We start from the raw sequence: 13,207 nt of genomic DNA, 5'->3' as shown, positions 1-13,207 counted from the left end.
CACACACACACTTTCTTTCAGCCTCACTCCTGCCACTCCCACTTCAGAAAGCAATCTCAGCCCTTCACCAAGAAAGCCCACGCCCCCACACACGCCAGGTGATCATGCCTCACAGTTTGATACGGACGCTCTGGACAGCCTCCCTCCCTCGTCACCGTCGGAGACCCAGCAACTCCCTTTCCCCGAGGTAAGTGTTGTCAGAGTTAACCACGTCTCACTTCTTTTGATAGCACATATTACCACATGTGCCTTTACCAGTCCCTCGTGCGTAATGCTGTTTTTAAGACTCGTTTTTGTCTGTGTCAGCAGAAAACGGTCAATGATTAGATCTTTTCATGTTCTAGCAACAAATGTGTGTCGCGACTGCATTGACAACCTTGATTATACCATTATGTTTACATGTTGGCTGATGTATTTCTCTGGTGTCTGGATGTCCAGACTCCAACCACTCTGTTAGACACCAGCGCTCTTCGCTCCAGGGCCCATCTGGTGAAGAAACGAGCCCCGCGCACACGGCCGTCCAGGGCTGCTCGTCAGACCGCAGCGCTGTCCGAGGGAGAGGGAGGAACCCCGGAGGACTGGCTTTACAGAGACTCCACAGGTTAGCATCAAAGACCCGCCAACATCTTGATTGGTTCTATTCCATCAGACGAGCTCCTTCGTTAGTATACGCTAAATGGGTGTATGTGAAAAGAACTCAGAAGTTTAATTGTGCACTTTTAATCTGTGAGAAATGGGAGGACAAAATATCAAACTGCACCCGCAACAGTTAGGACACACAAAAAATCCGATGTATGTGGTCTCCTTCGGATCTGGAACAGTGAATTCACACATTCATGTTCTGCCGTATCAATTATTGAAAATTCCCTCTTCTCATGCTTCAGCCCAGCAGATCTACGTCGCCTACTTGTACAAAATGCAGCTGCCAGACTATTAACCAGGACAAGTCGTCAGTCTTGTATCACACAAATCCTTGCATCCTACCATTAGCTTCCTGTGAAATTCCAAATACAATATAAAATCCTGTTGATTACCTACAAAGCATTACATGCCCCCCCCCTTGGTCTTTTATCCATTCCTCGGTCTAACTACAAGACTAATGGCGATCGTGCCTTTGCCATTTTAGCTTTAACTTTTTTTAATCTTGTCCCTCATTCTGTCAGGTCTGCCAAGTCTTTGGACTGTTTTAAGCATTTTTTTTTTTTTAACTCTGCCTTTATACGTTAGCCTTCTTGTAAAGAGCTTTCATGCTGTATTTTTGTACTTTTAATTCATGTTTATTCATTGTTATATATTTGTTCACATGTACTGTGCTTGTTTGTGGGAAGCACTTTGTAACTGCGTGTTTTTAAAAGTGCCATATAAATAAAGTTTCACTTACTTGACCCCATCTCATAACTCTTTTTAAAGGACAATACTGTATACTCGCATATGACAATAAAACGTGTTCTCCCTGTGACAGAGGCAAAGGCTGAAAGTAAGGACGATGACTCTGACTCTGAGGAACAGGCCAGAGGAGCTGACGCCAGCCCAGCTGTTTACTCTCAGCCACAGAGGATCGCCATGTTTCCTGGGATGGACCCTTCAGCTTTAATGGTGAGCCTCACTGAATTTTTCATGATATATTCACCAAATGTGCATGTTAACCAGTTCTGTCTAAAGCTTCGTATCTGTTTCTGCTTAATGTAGTATGTTAATGTAGTTATATAGACTATTTCTTGTTTCGCCCTCTCGTCGTGTATGGTATTCATTCAATGAAGTGTGATTTAAGTTCTTAAATGTGTCCCATTCCTGTTGTCAGGCCCAGCTGAAGAAGAGGAGCGACTCAGACAATCACATCAATGGGCCTACTCCTCCTTCCCAGCTTTCTCGCTCTCCCAAGTCCCCCTTTCTTCCCAGGGCAGCGCGTGTACTGCCTCCACCTGGCGGGAAAGAGAACGGGTAAGCTCCAATAGTGAGATCATGAGAATTTTTTCTTTTTTTGGTGCATTGTTTAGCTCTTTGTCCCTGCATTCACTCTGCTGTCTGTGTCTTATCTGTGTAGTGAGGAGGACTCACCCCAGTGGTTAAAAGAGCTCAAGTCCAAGAAGCGCTTGAGTCAGTATGAAAACGACAGCTAGGAAATGAATGAGGTGAGCTGATTTTTGAATGTTCTCTTCATCTTAAACTGTGTTTATTTAACAACAAAAAAGAAAACACAATTATTTCATTTGTGACCCCTGTTATCCTCTCACGCTCCCTTCTAGGTTGCCTTAACAGAAGAATCTATATGAAACAGAAGCCTTAACGTTCGACCCAGAGAGTAGGAGAGGTGAATCTACAGCTGCTGATGTTTTTTTTTTTATTTTTCTTTCTTAATTTTGTTTGTTCTCTTCCCATCTGGGTTGATTAATGTGCATGGTGCCTTTTTATGGAGGGTCTCTGTCTTATGGGAAAAAAAAGAAAGGCAAGCTAGGAGAAAAAGAACATCAGGCTGTTCTGCTTTATCCATTTCATGCTTGAACCTGTCGAAGCTCTTCTGCACCAGGAGGCCCTTCACATGAACACTTTAATAGGGACCAGGAGAAGTTGAAAGAAAAGGCGATTATTGGCGACTATTTCCTGTCACGCTGCATTTCAGGAAATGGTTAACATGTGGGTGCTTCATCACACGCCGGGGGACAATCCAGCCAATCTTCCTCTTCAAGATGTCTGTGTTACGTTTTCTTCTCTCGACTCATATGTACTAGTTGGCTTTGTCTGCGTCTGACATATATGTGTTCTCAGTCAGTGGAGGTTGTTGACGCAGTCACACAATTAATGACATAGGATAACCTATCATACACTACTGATTGTCCTTCTTGAACATCTAGAACAAATCCCTTCTGAGTTGATTGCCAGCGAGAGTGTATATCATGTTAGTAACTGTAATCAGGAGATGTTATATTTGTATTATCATTGATTTAACAGAGACAGAGAGCTAGTTTTTAAAACATTAAGATGCATCACTACAATAGACTTTGTCACACTCCACAACCCTAACAGTGTCACAGTCGCTGCATACTGTACATATGTTTGTGTCTAAATATATTTTTGTCTTTGTGGAAGGACGGGGGACTTTTGGCCAAGTGACTTTGCATCTGTCAATCATGAACACTCCTTATCAGCACAAATACACTTCAATCATACACATATATATATATATATATATATATATATATATATATAAAAACAATTAATCAGCCGGTCTTCCCTCCTTTGACAGATTGAAGGATTGTGGCGGTACACATTCATTATAAGCCATACTTTCACCTTGTAGCCTTCACACACTCCTCAATCATGTTTTGACAGTGTTTTTTTATTTTTTATTTCCAACGAATGTGCAATTTCTCTCGATTTTGCCCCCAATTAATGAGCATGCACAATCTTTGCTGTCAAACCTGGCATTGCTCAAACTGACTGGCTCTGAGTGTCAGGGTGTTGGCTACCGCTACTCCAGCAGAGTGATGATTTGTCCACTACGTTGTTTAAATTACTCTACCCTCTTTAAACATTTGCACCTGCTTTTCAACGTTAACTGTAATCTTCCTCTCTCACACTGCGCTTCTATAAAGCACTTTGTCACTTGATGCACTACAGCACTGACTGCTGCCCCCTCTTTTGTTCGCCATGTCTTGTGCGATGCAAGTGAATGTGTTGACGGAGTCTTCGGAGTGATTGTCCCTGGTTTCTATGTACATGACGTTTTTACTTTGTCATCAAATTTAATGTTTTTTTTTTTATGTCCTTATATGTCCTTTTTTATTTGAAAGTAAAGATGTATATTGCACTGTGTTGTTCTGGCCAGTGTCCTAAAGTGAGTACATTCTTAATAAAATTTACTTGACTTGAGCTACACATCTCTGTCTTGTGTTCTCTGGCAAAGTTTAACCCTGTGGTCATTTTAAAAAAGTGCATTCTCCGGGTATTTCCATGATTGAGGAGTGTTGTGTGCACTCCTTAAAACATTAATCAAGCGTTAAAGTCAATTGAAACTACTTTAATCAAATCACTTACTGAGCCTTATTTAGTCGAGCAAGGTCCCAATAAAATATAAGCTTAAGTTTGATAAGGCTCTAAGATGCAGGTGCTGCAGATTGGCTTCCCAGTCAAACCTGTGAATGGAACTATTTGATCTTGCTGATCAATACTAACCCAAATATGCGAGAAAAGTGTGAGGAAGTTCAGTGTGGTTGAGACTGGGTGTAGTCCCAGTCTGTGTGTGTTTGTGCTGAGCGCGGCTGTTTGCTGAATCCTCTTGGCTCTCTCTGCGTGTGCCCGCACTCTGCTCACTGGCAGCCAAGCGGACAGGCAGGGCAGCGCGTGCCAACACAGCTGCCTATTGAGAGGCAGCGTTACGGACACAATGTGAGCGACAGACTTGCTGTATCAACAGCTCCCCCTTTTCTGCTGTTGTGGCCAGAAATAAACCATAAATACCCCCCTGTCCCTGCCCTCTAATGGCTCAACCCCACCAAACACCAAGTGGCACAGAAAAAGAGGGACACTACCACATCCTAGCAAGCATACCCAGGTAAAAAAAAAAAAACTCACTCTGGACACAGCCGGTGTAATAAGCCCAATGCAATGGAGTTAGATGGTGCTGCATCAATTGGAGAGACAGGTTTGGATGATTTTGGTATCATCGATTGTCATGGAACCTACTTGATGTCTTTTCTATCTTATTCAATATATATAATAGAATCTTCTGTAAATTATTGCTACTTTATTTTTGGCCAAAATGATTACAACCCTCCTACTGGAGGGTGAGTTGTAAATTGCACTTGTGACATTGAGCTTTCTGTATGCGTGCGTGCGTGCGTGCGTGCATGCGCTGGAACATGCATGCATGATGGGTGGTGCTTTGCCTGTGCGTGTGCTGCTGGCCAAAAGTGGAGGAGCAGTGGATCAGGAGGATGTCGGAGCTGCAGAGTGCCCCGGAGCAGCTGGCTGCAGGGAAGAGCCAGGGTGGAGCTGGAGCCACATATAAGGTACTGGAACAACCTGGTTTGATGAGGGAAAGGATTGCACGCCTGGAGTGGTTTAGTGCAACCACGAGTCCAACTATTGGTCAAAAATCTGTATCAGACATCAGAATATCGTAAGTTATTGTAAGTAATTTGACAGTATTTTGGGAGTATTCTGTGGAGTAATATGTCTTCTTTAAGAACAATATGAGCCACTTTTATGAAGGCATTTATCCAAACCACACCCAATGGGGACTGAGGTGAACCTAATTCCTCTTTGTATTGTTGCCATGCAGCTGAAAATCCATCTTTATGGTCCCCCTCTGTGATCCAGGTGTTGCTGTTTGAGTTTGAGAACTTCCAGGGCAGCAAGGCAGAGTTTTCATCAGATTGTAAAGATGTGACAGAAAAAGGACTGGAGAAGGTTGGATCTGTCATAGTTGAGTCAGGACCGTAAGTAATGCTCAATTGTTTAATTCATGTCTGAAGAACGTGAGAAAATGTTTAATATGGTGTCTGGTAAACTAAAACTCTTCTTTTCCTTTTATACCTATCTTCCTTTTCCTCTCAGCTGGGCAGGTTATGATCGGCATGGCTTCACAGGGGAGCAGTTTATTCTGGAGAAGGGCGAGTATCCACGCTGGGACACCTGGACCAACAGTCAGAACAGCTACTCCCTCCTGTCTCTAAGGCCACTCAAAGTGGTAGGTGACGAGTCTCAATACGAAACTGACAGTTCAGCCATAAAGCTGCAGAAATGAGCAGGGTTTTAAATATGAGCTACCCACACATTACTTCCCTACACACTATACATCATTGTTTACCTAGTCAATATCTACTGGAGACATCTAAAGAATGTATCCATGCGTCTATTCTCCTCTTTAGGACAGTGCCGAACACAAGCTACATCTGTATGAGAACCCTGGATTTACTGGTAGAAAGATGGAGATTGTTGATGATGATGTGCCCAGTTTGTGGGGCCATGGTTTTCAGGATCGTGTGGCAAGTGTCAAGGCTCTTAACGGAACGTAAGACCCTCCCTACATTCCCCTTTCATCCCTATGTCCGTTCCTTTCTAGTGTGAATCTTGTTTTTCTATTTCATCTGCCCTACCTTACTCAAAAAACTATGTATTGTCTAACAGTGTTGTGAGGTTATTGTGAGACATGCATCACGTTTTTTGTTCCTTCCAGATGGGTCGGCTACATGTATCCAGGCTACAGGGGGCGCCAGTTTATCTTTGAGAGAGGAGATTTCAAGCACTGGAACGACTGGGAGGCCCCTGCACCTCAGATCCAGTCTGTCCGACGTGTGCGGGACATGCAGTGGCACAAGCGGGGCTGTTTCACTGTCCCCGACCCAGCTCCGGCTCCCGGCCCAGGACCCGACCCCGACCCCGCCCCAGCACCTCCTGCCCCTCCTGCCACAGCTGGAGCCAGCTGAGCAGGATCCTCACACACCTCCCGCCCCCTTCCCACAGCCTCACCCCACACTGCCGACAGTGCTTGCCCTCTGGCTTTACCTGACCATGGCAAACGCTGCTTGTGCCCAAAGAAGAGTGCCATGTATACGTTTCAGTGGCGAATAAAAGTTGTTTGACCTGGAGTTGGCCCTTTTTGTTGGTGATGTAATAAGTCAAGGTGTAAAAAAAAAAATGGCTTTAACTGAAATAGTAAATATTTGGAAAAACAACTATCAGAGATGTAAAACTGACATTTATGTGGAAATAATGTAGCCTACATTTGGCAGGTATTTTTCCTCAAGATAAACTGCAGATGTCTTTAGAATTAAATTCATTTTCAAGTCATGTTTTGCCACTTTTGCTGCTTGTGTTTTCCCATTTTAGTCAGACAGCTGAAAGCCTCATCCAGCTTTAGGAGCACATGTAGTGAATATGTGGATATGCATCTGCTTAACAGCAATGGAAGTGATGTCATACTTTATGTATGCTTGCTATTAAAACAGAGTGCACTGCATTCCCTTCCATAGTCGTCACTGTGCATTTGATGGTTGATGATCCTCATGATGAACGGTCACCAAGTAAACATTAGCAACTGATAACATCTATATTAACTAAAGTCAATTATGAGTGTAGTTTGGATAAGTTAAATATTAGTCTTCTGATAATGAGCTCAGATCTGTGTTGCACAACCCAAATAGATTCCATCTGCAGACATAATTACTTTTTATGATTTTTATTATTAAGATATTGATGTAATAGTCCAAAAAATACATTGAACATTATTAAAAACAGATAATAGACCGGCTTAACATATCATTGTTTTCCTCTGTCTCCTGCATTGCTCCCCTTACCTTCAGATTTTCTCACGCCAGTAATAAATAATTGCAAAACATGCAGCTGTGAGCACATCTGTAGCATACAGATGTATGTAAACAGTGTTTTCCCTAGGTTTGTGGAAGACTTAGGTGCATGTATTTGGCTGGGGGGTTAGGGGGTTTCCTCCCTCAAGAAAATGTCATATTTTTCACAGAAAGAATATGCAATTTCACATTCATTACCATCTATGTGTCTAAAACGTTGGAAAAGCTAGAGTGGATGATAAATTGATAACGCTCAAAAGGCTTAAAGACAAATATGCTAGTCCACTGGGGACCAACTACAATCATTAGATCTGAGTCATTTAGTTAGTTTTGTGCTCACATTGATTTTACATTAATTTCGCTTAGGTGGTGCCAAAATCGACTTGGCACCACCTACCACTGCGCCTAAGCCGTTATAATGGTAGGGAAAACCCTTGGCTGCAGTATCCCTAATTCAGACGTACACAAACAAGTTGCACTACAACATGGAGCCAATTTTTCCCACCCTTAAATTCTTTGACAGAACTCTCTATTCACGCCTGATCTTATATATTCTTCGTAATCAGTAGATGTAAGCTCCTCATCATTAGGTGACAGATGTTATAAAACAGCTCAGTTTTATTCGAGTCTCTAGCCTCTGCCTTGAAGATTCAACCAGATTGATCACAAATCTTGCCTGTCATCTCAGGAAAACCACAAAGAATGAATGCTCTCCCATACAGTCTTTTTCTGTGTCTACTGAAATGAAATTAAGTGTTCTGAAGTGAAAAAAAACATAAGATTTCCCATCAAAATGGTTACTGCTTCTTTTAAGCGGCATCTCTTCCATCACAGAGATTCATGGCGAGTGTGTCTCAAACCCTTCTCATATAAGCACATTCCGCTGTGTGCCTTTTATGACAATACATGATGAAACATGATTTGAATACACCACAAATAGTTCACTGAAGCATTTCTGGCTGTGAGTTAACGAGGATCGACTGACTCCGTTTCTGTTGTGTTCTATTAGGCGGAGTTATCTACAGGATACAGGAGAATTTCAGACAAAACATTGGGAATTTTTTGAAAATTGATGCAGATGATCCTCAGTCTCACTCAGTTATATTGGACTCTATTCATTCTCTGTCACATCAATCAGATCTTCGAGGTAGCCAACATGTTTTATATTTTTTTGGAAATGTAAGCACAGCTACAAGAACATATGGAAACTTGGAATCTTCTTTTCACATACCTCACCTACACAATTCTTTCAGTCAGTGCCAGGTCAGGTTAGCGGCCAGGGAGCTATACTAGTGCTCATTTGCTTTCTTAAAGCATAACTCTTGCCTAAATGCAACCTAGGGTCTTTTTGTGAATGTACCCGAGTCAAACTTCCGTTTAAAAGTATGATTAGAATGGAAGCGCCACTTTTAAGATTTGTTGTATTTTAATTTTGGGCCTTTTGAATGGGAGTGCTAGGGGCACTTCTATGATCGCATCAAAATGACTATTTTTAAAACATTACAAATACTGAAAACACTGAAACTTTGCTCAAAGTATTCCCAGGGGCTCTAGACATGAATTTGAGCATTGAGAGCATTGTTTGTGTACATTAACTCTTTTTGACTGGCGAGATGTGAGCAACCGGAAAAACCAACAGCTAAAGTGAGTTGTTCAAAAACACTCTTTTTAGTAAACTCTGTGTACAGAAACAACATAAACAAGCAATTACGTTCAAATTATACTTTTAAATGAAAGTTTGACTCGGGTACATATACAAAAAGACCCTAGGTTGCATTTTGCCGAGAGTTACACTTTAAGGCTGCAGCAGAGCACAGCCATGATGGGAATCAACTGAGATGTAATCCTCCCACCATCAGATGTGGAAAGGGGCTTAAACTCTCTACTTACACAGCTTACAGATAATACATGCAGTAAACAGACATTAAAAAACACATATATAAACAGACACACACACACAGACAGACACAAGACAGGGAACCAATCACATACGCATAAAGAAGCAAACTGAAATAATGACTTTAACACAAATTCACCGCATGGATTTCAAAGTCAGCGATGCGGAGCCATGTGTCCAACTAAATATTTTCTGTTTATATGGTTCCACAGACAGCAACTATATCATATTCATTTTCAGCAAAACAGACCAAAAGAAGAAAATGTAGAAAATTCATGTTATGTACTTCTTTATAACTGACATAAATAGACAGACTGACTGACTGACTGACAAATGATGTGCATTCTGGGTGCCCAGATAGCTCAGTTGGTAAAGCGGGTGCTCATATATAGAGGTTTACTCCTCGACGCAGCGGGCCTGGGTTTGACTCTGACCTGCGCCCCTTTGCTGCATGTCATTCCCCCTCTCTCTCCCCTTTCATGTCTTCAGCTGTCCTATATAAATAAAGGCCTAAAAAATAATCTTTAAAAAGGTGATGTGCATTCTTTTGAGAAAACAATTTGCTTATAGAAATGTCTCATGATATATTTGTCTCAAGCTATCTATTTAACTTTTGCTTTTGTTAAAGGAAATCACAATACTCAATATTATCAGATCACAATACAAATGGAATTGGCTCCCATGTATTGTGAAAGAATTGAATCAGGACAAAAACATATCATCCCAGCCCTAATTAATATAGGAGCTTGTGTAATTACTCCATAATATTGCCCTCTACTGTAGTTTAAAATGCCAAATTTCAGGGAGCCTGGTTGGATCACCTGGTTGGGCGTGTTCCCCATATGCAGAGGCTCAATCCTTGTTGCAGCGGCTGTCGGTTTGGTTCCTAACTGTGGCCTTTAGCTGCTTGTCATTTAGGCAACAAAAGCCAAAAAAGCCAAAAAAAGCATTTCATGCTACCATGATTCACATCTGAAATGTCATCCTCCAAAGCTAATTGTGACTGATCTGACTGATTCTCCAAGTGAAGTGAATTGAATTGAGCTCCAGGTAGTGGAGTAAACATGTAAAGTCTCACAAAATATTCAACTGAAGTACCGGTTATATTATGGAAAATGGCACATTAATATATACTGTAACTTGATAAAAGCCTATAGTCACAATTGCTGCACCACAAAACCTCTCATCTAAAAATCTCTACAGTATGTTGTATCTGTCCTCAGTAGCAGTGACACGTCCAATTTGATCCAGTTGGTTTTAACTTATACATGTTATTTACTGTGTAAATTCTAAAATTCCTTTATAATTATATAACAGTCTAAAATATTAACATATTTTCTTCAACAGAAGTCTATAATAACTTCTTTCCCCTTGCAGGGTAGTTGACATGCATGTGCAGAGTTATTCAACGACAAAATTTGGCATATTGTTTGCAATTATTGTTTTCTAATTGATCACTAAACTTTTTACTGCCAACAGGAGAACAATAGCATATACTGTAATCTGGTTTAACTGAAAAACACCATCTTTGTAGCTTTTAAACAGCAGTGGCACGTGTTGACATGTAACATTTAATAGTGTTTTCTAGAAATTGAATATCAAATAAACCTTGTCCTGTGGAAATATTCAGCAGTATTTGGACTGTTATTCAAATCGGTCCGAATCTCTACAGCACAGTAAAACCCATCTTTTACAATCCTTCTCTCTCTCTTTCTCTCTCTCTTTCTCTCTCTCTATCTCTCTCTCTCATTGTAGGTGTGGGACTCTTGGCACTGTTTGTGCTGAATCATGTGGATATCGAACAATGACTGGCTGGACAAAACTGACAACTAATGAAATAACTTTGTGGGAGTGTGACACCCAGGGGTGGGGGGAGGCTAAGCGGTGACACCTCATTTCAGTCTGCTGGGCCTATGGCAGGCCGACCTGCAGGCCGGCTTGGACACTGTGGGTACTGTTGGCAGAGTTTCCACCCCTGGGCGTCCCGTATATATTGGGCTGATCGTGCCATCACAAACACACTGGCACAGACAGGTACTGGTAAGAAGTTTATGTCCGTAACGCTGTATTTTTTTATAAAGTTTACGTTTATATATTTTTAACGTATTTGTTTTCATTTTGCCTCTGTTTTATGTTTATTCTGTAGAAGCTGTATCTCATGTTGCATTGCTGTTATTCTGTATTCATAAGGCTGTGAACTTTAGAAACTTAAATGTGTGTGGGTAAATAATATAAAATTAAATCTATGATGGTGGGATAAATAGCAGTTTGACCTGCTCATATTTTTGATATAACGAGAGAACATTTTATAAATCGTGTAGACATCCACAGATATTTATCAGATACAAAGAAATTATCGTTTTTCATTTCAGTTTCATCTTTGCCGATCCATTCACTATGGCCACAGACCACCTGAAACCTGCATCCAAGCAGCAGCAGCCAGGCACCAGTGCATTTAAGGTGAGAGGACATGCAACAGACACGCAGAGACAAATCGAGTCACAATTTAAAACTTCCTCCTTGGAGTAAGGACTTGTGCGTGCCTTATTTGGATCCTTGCATCCTCCGAACATCAAGATTCCAAACAGATTTGCGCTCTTGAAATTGAGCCTAGTACCTCGACAACACTCACCCTTTACCCTTTTCTCCCATTGGTACAGCTGGTTATCTATGAGCAGGAAAACTTCCAGGGACGCTGCCATGAGCTGACTGGTCCCTGCAACAACCTCCAGGAAGCAGGCGTGGAGAAAGTGGGCTCCATACTGGTGCTGTGTGGACCGTAAGTGTGGGTCAGAAACAGACAAAACATTAGACAATGGTTTAAAACCCAACACACAGGCAGGCAGTGACACAGAGACTGGGCCGGTCAGAGGAAAATACTATTGTGAATCAGTATGGGATGGAAAGGAGGAAAATGGCCAGAAAATATGCTATTAGCTTTCTTCCCTGCTTTGCCCCTACACCAATCACAACCATCCTTTTCTTTCTCCTCTGCCCATTCAGATGGGTGGGATACGAGCAGAGCAACTGTAAGGGGGAGCAGTATGTGTTTGAGAAGGGGGAGTATCCTCGCTGGGATTCCTGGACCAACAGCAGGCGTAGTGACACCATTGTTGCATTCCGCCCGATTAAAGTGGTAAGAGAGAACACTTTTTACCCCTGGCATGCGTCCCACCACATGCTTCACAAATCATCCACTGGGTTATTAATGCCCCCTCTCCTCTCTCAGGACAGCCAGGAGCACAAGATTGTCCTTTACGAAAACCCCAGCTTCGCGGGGAAGAAGATAGAAATCATAGATGACGATGTCCCCAGCTTTCATGCACATGGCTACCAGGAGAAGGTCTCCTCTGTTCGGGTTCAGAGTGGCACGTGAGTAACATCGTTCGTCCAGATGTTGAAAATAACTTACTACATGTCCCTATCCTTTTACCTTTAACTGTCTCTTATCTGTTTTCCCCTCTCTGTGCTCCTGGTGCACCAGGTGGGTGGGCTATCAGTATCCAGGCTACAGAGGCTATCAGTACCTGTTTGAAAAGGGGGAGTATAAGGACAGTACTGAGTTCGGAGCCCAGATTCCTCAGATCCAGTCGGTTCGGCGCATCAGAGACATGCAGTGGCATCAGAGGGGTACTTTTCACCCCGTCAACTAAGCTTGTGACTCTTTCCTGTCATGAACCCTGACCTTGCCATGCCTTGCTCCCTTCCAGCCCCAACCCCTTTGTCCTTCCAATACACCATACTACATTTTGATATCTACTGCAGCTGCTGCAGTAGTGACATTCTTTGAAGCAAACTAATAAATCCTCATTGCTTAAATTTGACTTAGCTGTGTGTTTTACTAGGTTCACTCTCTGCCTAAGTTATTTGCCAGACTTCTCACCAACATCTTAAAGGGACATCAACGGTGAAATAAAGTTACGTCAGTTATGTTAAATTATTTGATCTATGACGATATTAGCCTACATAAAAAACACATTTGCGTGGTGTTAATATTAGTTTC

The 13,207-nt window shown here is 42.0% G+C and overlaps 3 protein-coding genes across 5 annotated transcripts in view; all 3 read left to right on the top strand.

Moving 5' to 3' along the window:
- The window catches only part of si:ch73-138n13.1 (calponin homology domain-containing protein DDB_G0272472), a 29,470-nt gene extending 27,029 nt beyond the window's left edge, over positions 1-2,441 (top strand). The window contains exons 8-13 of the mRNA XM_032516821.1: positions 22-187; positions 439-601; positions 1,463-1,596; positions 1,802-1,941; positions 2,045-2,132; positions 2,247-2,441. Coding sequence (XP_032372712.1) covers positions 22-187; positions 439-601; positions 1,463-1,596; positions 1,802-1,941; positions 2,045-2,120 — 679 coding nt within the window. The 3' untranslated portion in view covers positions 2,121-2,132; positions 2,247-2,441. The remainder of the gene's footprint in view (positions 1-21; positions 188-438; positions 602-1,462; positions 1,597-1,801; positions 1,942-2,044; positions 2,133-2,246) is intronic.
- Positions 2,442-4,434: 1,993 nt separating this feature from the next.
- Positions 4,435-6,961, top strand: LOC116690074 (beta-crystallin B3). Of its 2 annotated transcripts, none has more exons than XM_032516817.1 (6): positions 4,435-4,642; positions 4,912-5,009; positions 5,320-5,438; positions 5,557-5,689; positions 5,871-6,013; positions 6,179-6,961. In XM_032516817.1, the coding sequence occupies exons 1-6, from the start codon at positions 4,606-4,608 to the stop codon at positions 6,426-6,428; spliced, it is 780 nt and encodes a 259-aa protein (XP_032372708.1). In that variant the 5' UTR covers positions 4,435-4,605; the 3' UTR covers positions 6,429-6,961. The 2 variants fall into 2 exon arrangements, with proteins under 2 accessions (XP_032372708.1, XP_032372709.1); XM_032516818.1 differs by having other exon boundaries at positions 4,441-4,552.
- Positions 6,962-11,037: 4,076 nt separating this feature from the next.
- crybb2 (crystallin, beta B2) lies at positions 11,038-13,028 on the top strand. 2 transcript variants are annotated; one of them, XM_032516819.1, is made up of 6 exons: positions 11,038-11,244; positions 11,577-11,664; positions 11,865-11,983; positions 12,208-12,340; positions 12,434-12,576; positions 12,689-13,028. In XM_032516819.1, exons 2-6 carry the CDS (start codon positions 11,602-11,604, stop codon positions 12,855-12,857), a joined length of 627 nt encoding a protein of 208 aa, XP_032372710.1. In that variant the 5' UTR covers positions 11,038-11,244; positions 11,577-11,601; the 3' UTR covers positions 12,858-13,028. The 2 variants fall into 2 exon arrangements, with proteins under 2 accessions (XP_032372710.1, XP_032372711.1); XM_032516820.1 differs by having other exon boundaries at positions 11,143-11,238.
- The last annotated feature ends 179 nt before the right edge of the window (positions 13,029-13,207 follow it).

The sequence above is a fragment of the Etheostoma spectabile genome, chromosome 5, assembly GCF_008692095.1.
Source record: "Etheostoma spectabile isolate EspeVRDwgs_2016 chromosome 5, UIUC_Espe_1.0, whole genome shotgun sequence".
Lineage (NCBI taxonomy): Eukaryota > Metazoa > Chordata > Actinopteri > Perciformes > Percidae > Etheostoma > Etheostoma spectabile.
Note: the sequence above shows the minus strand (reverse complement) of the source record. Positions and strands in the feature narration are given on the sequence as shown.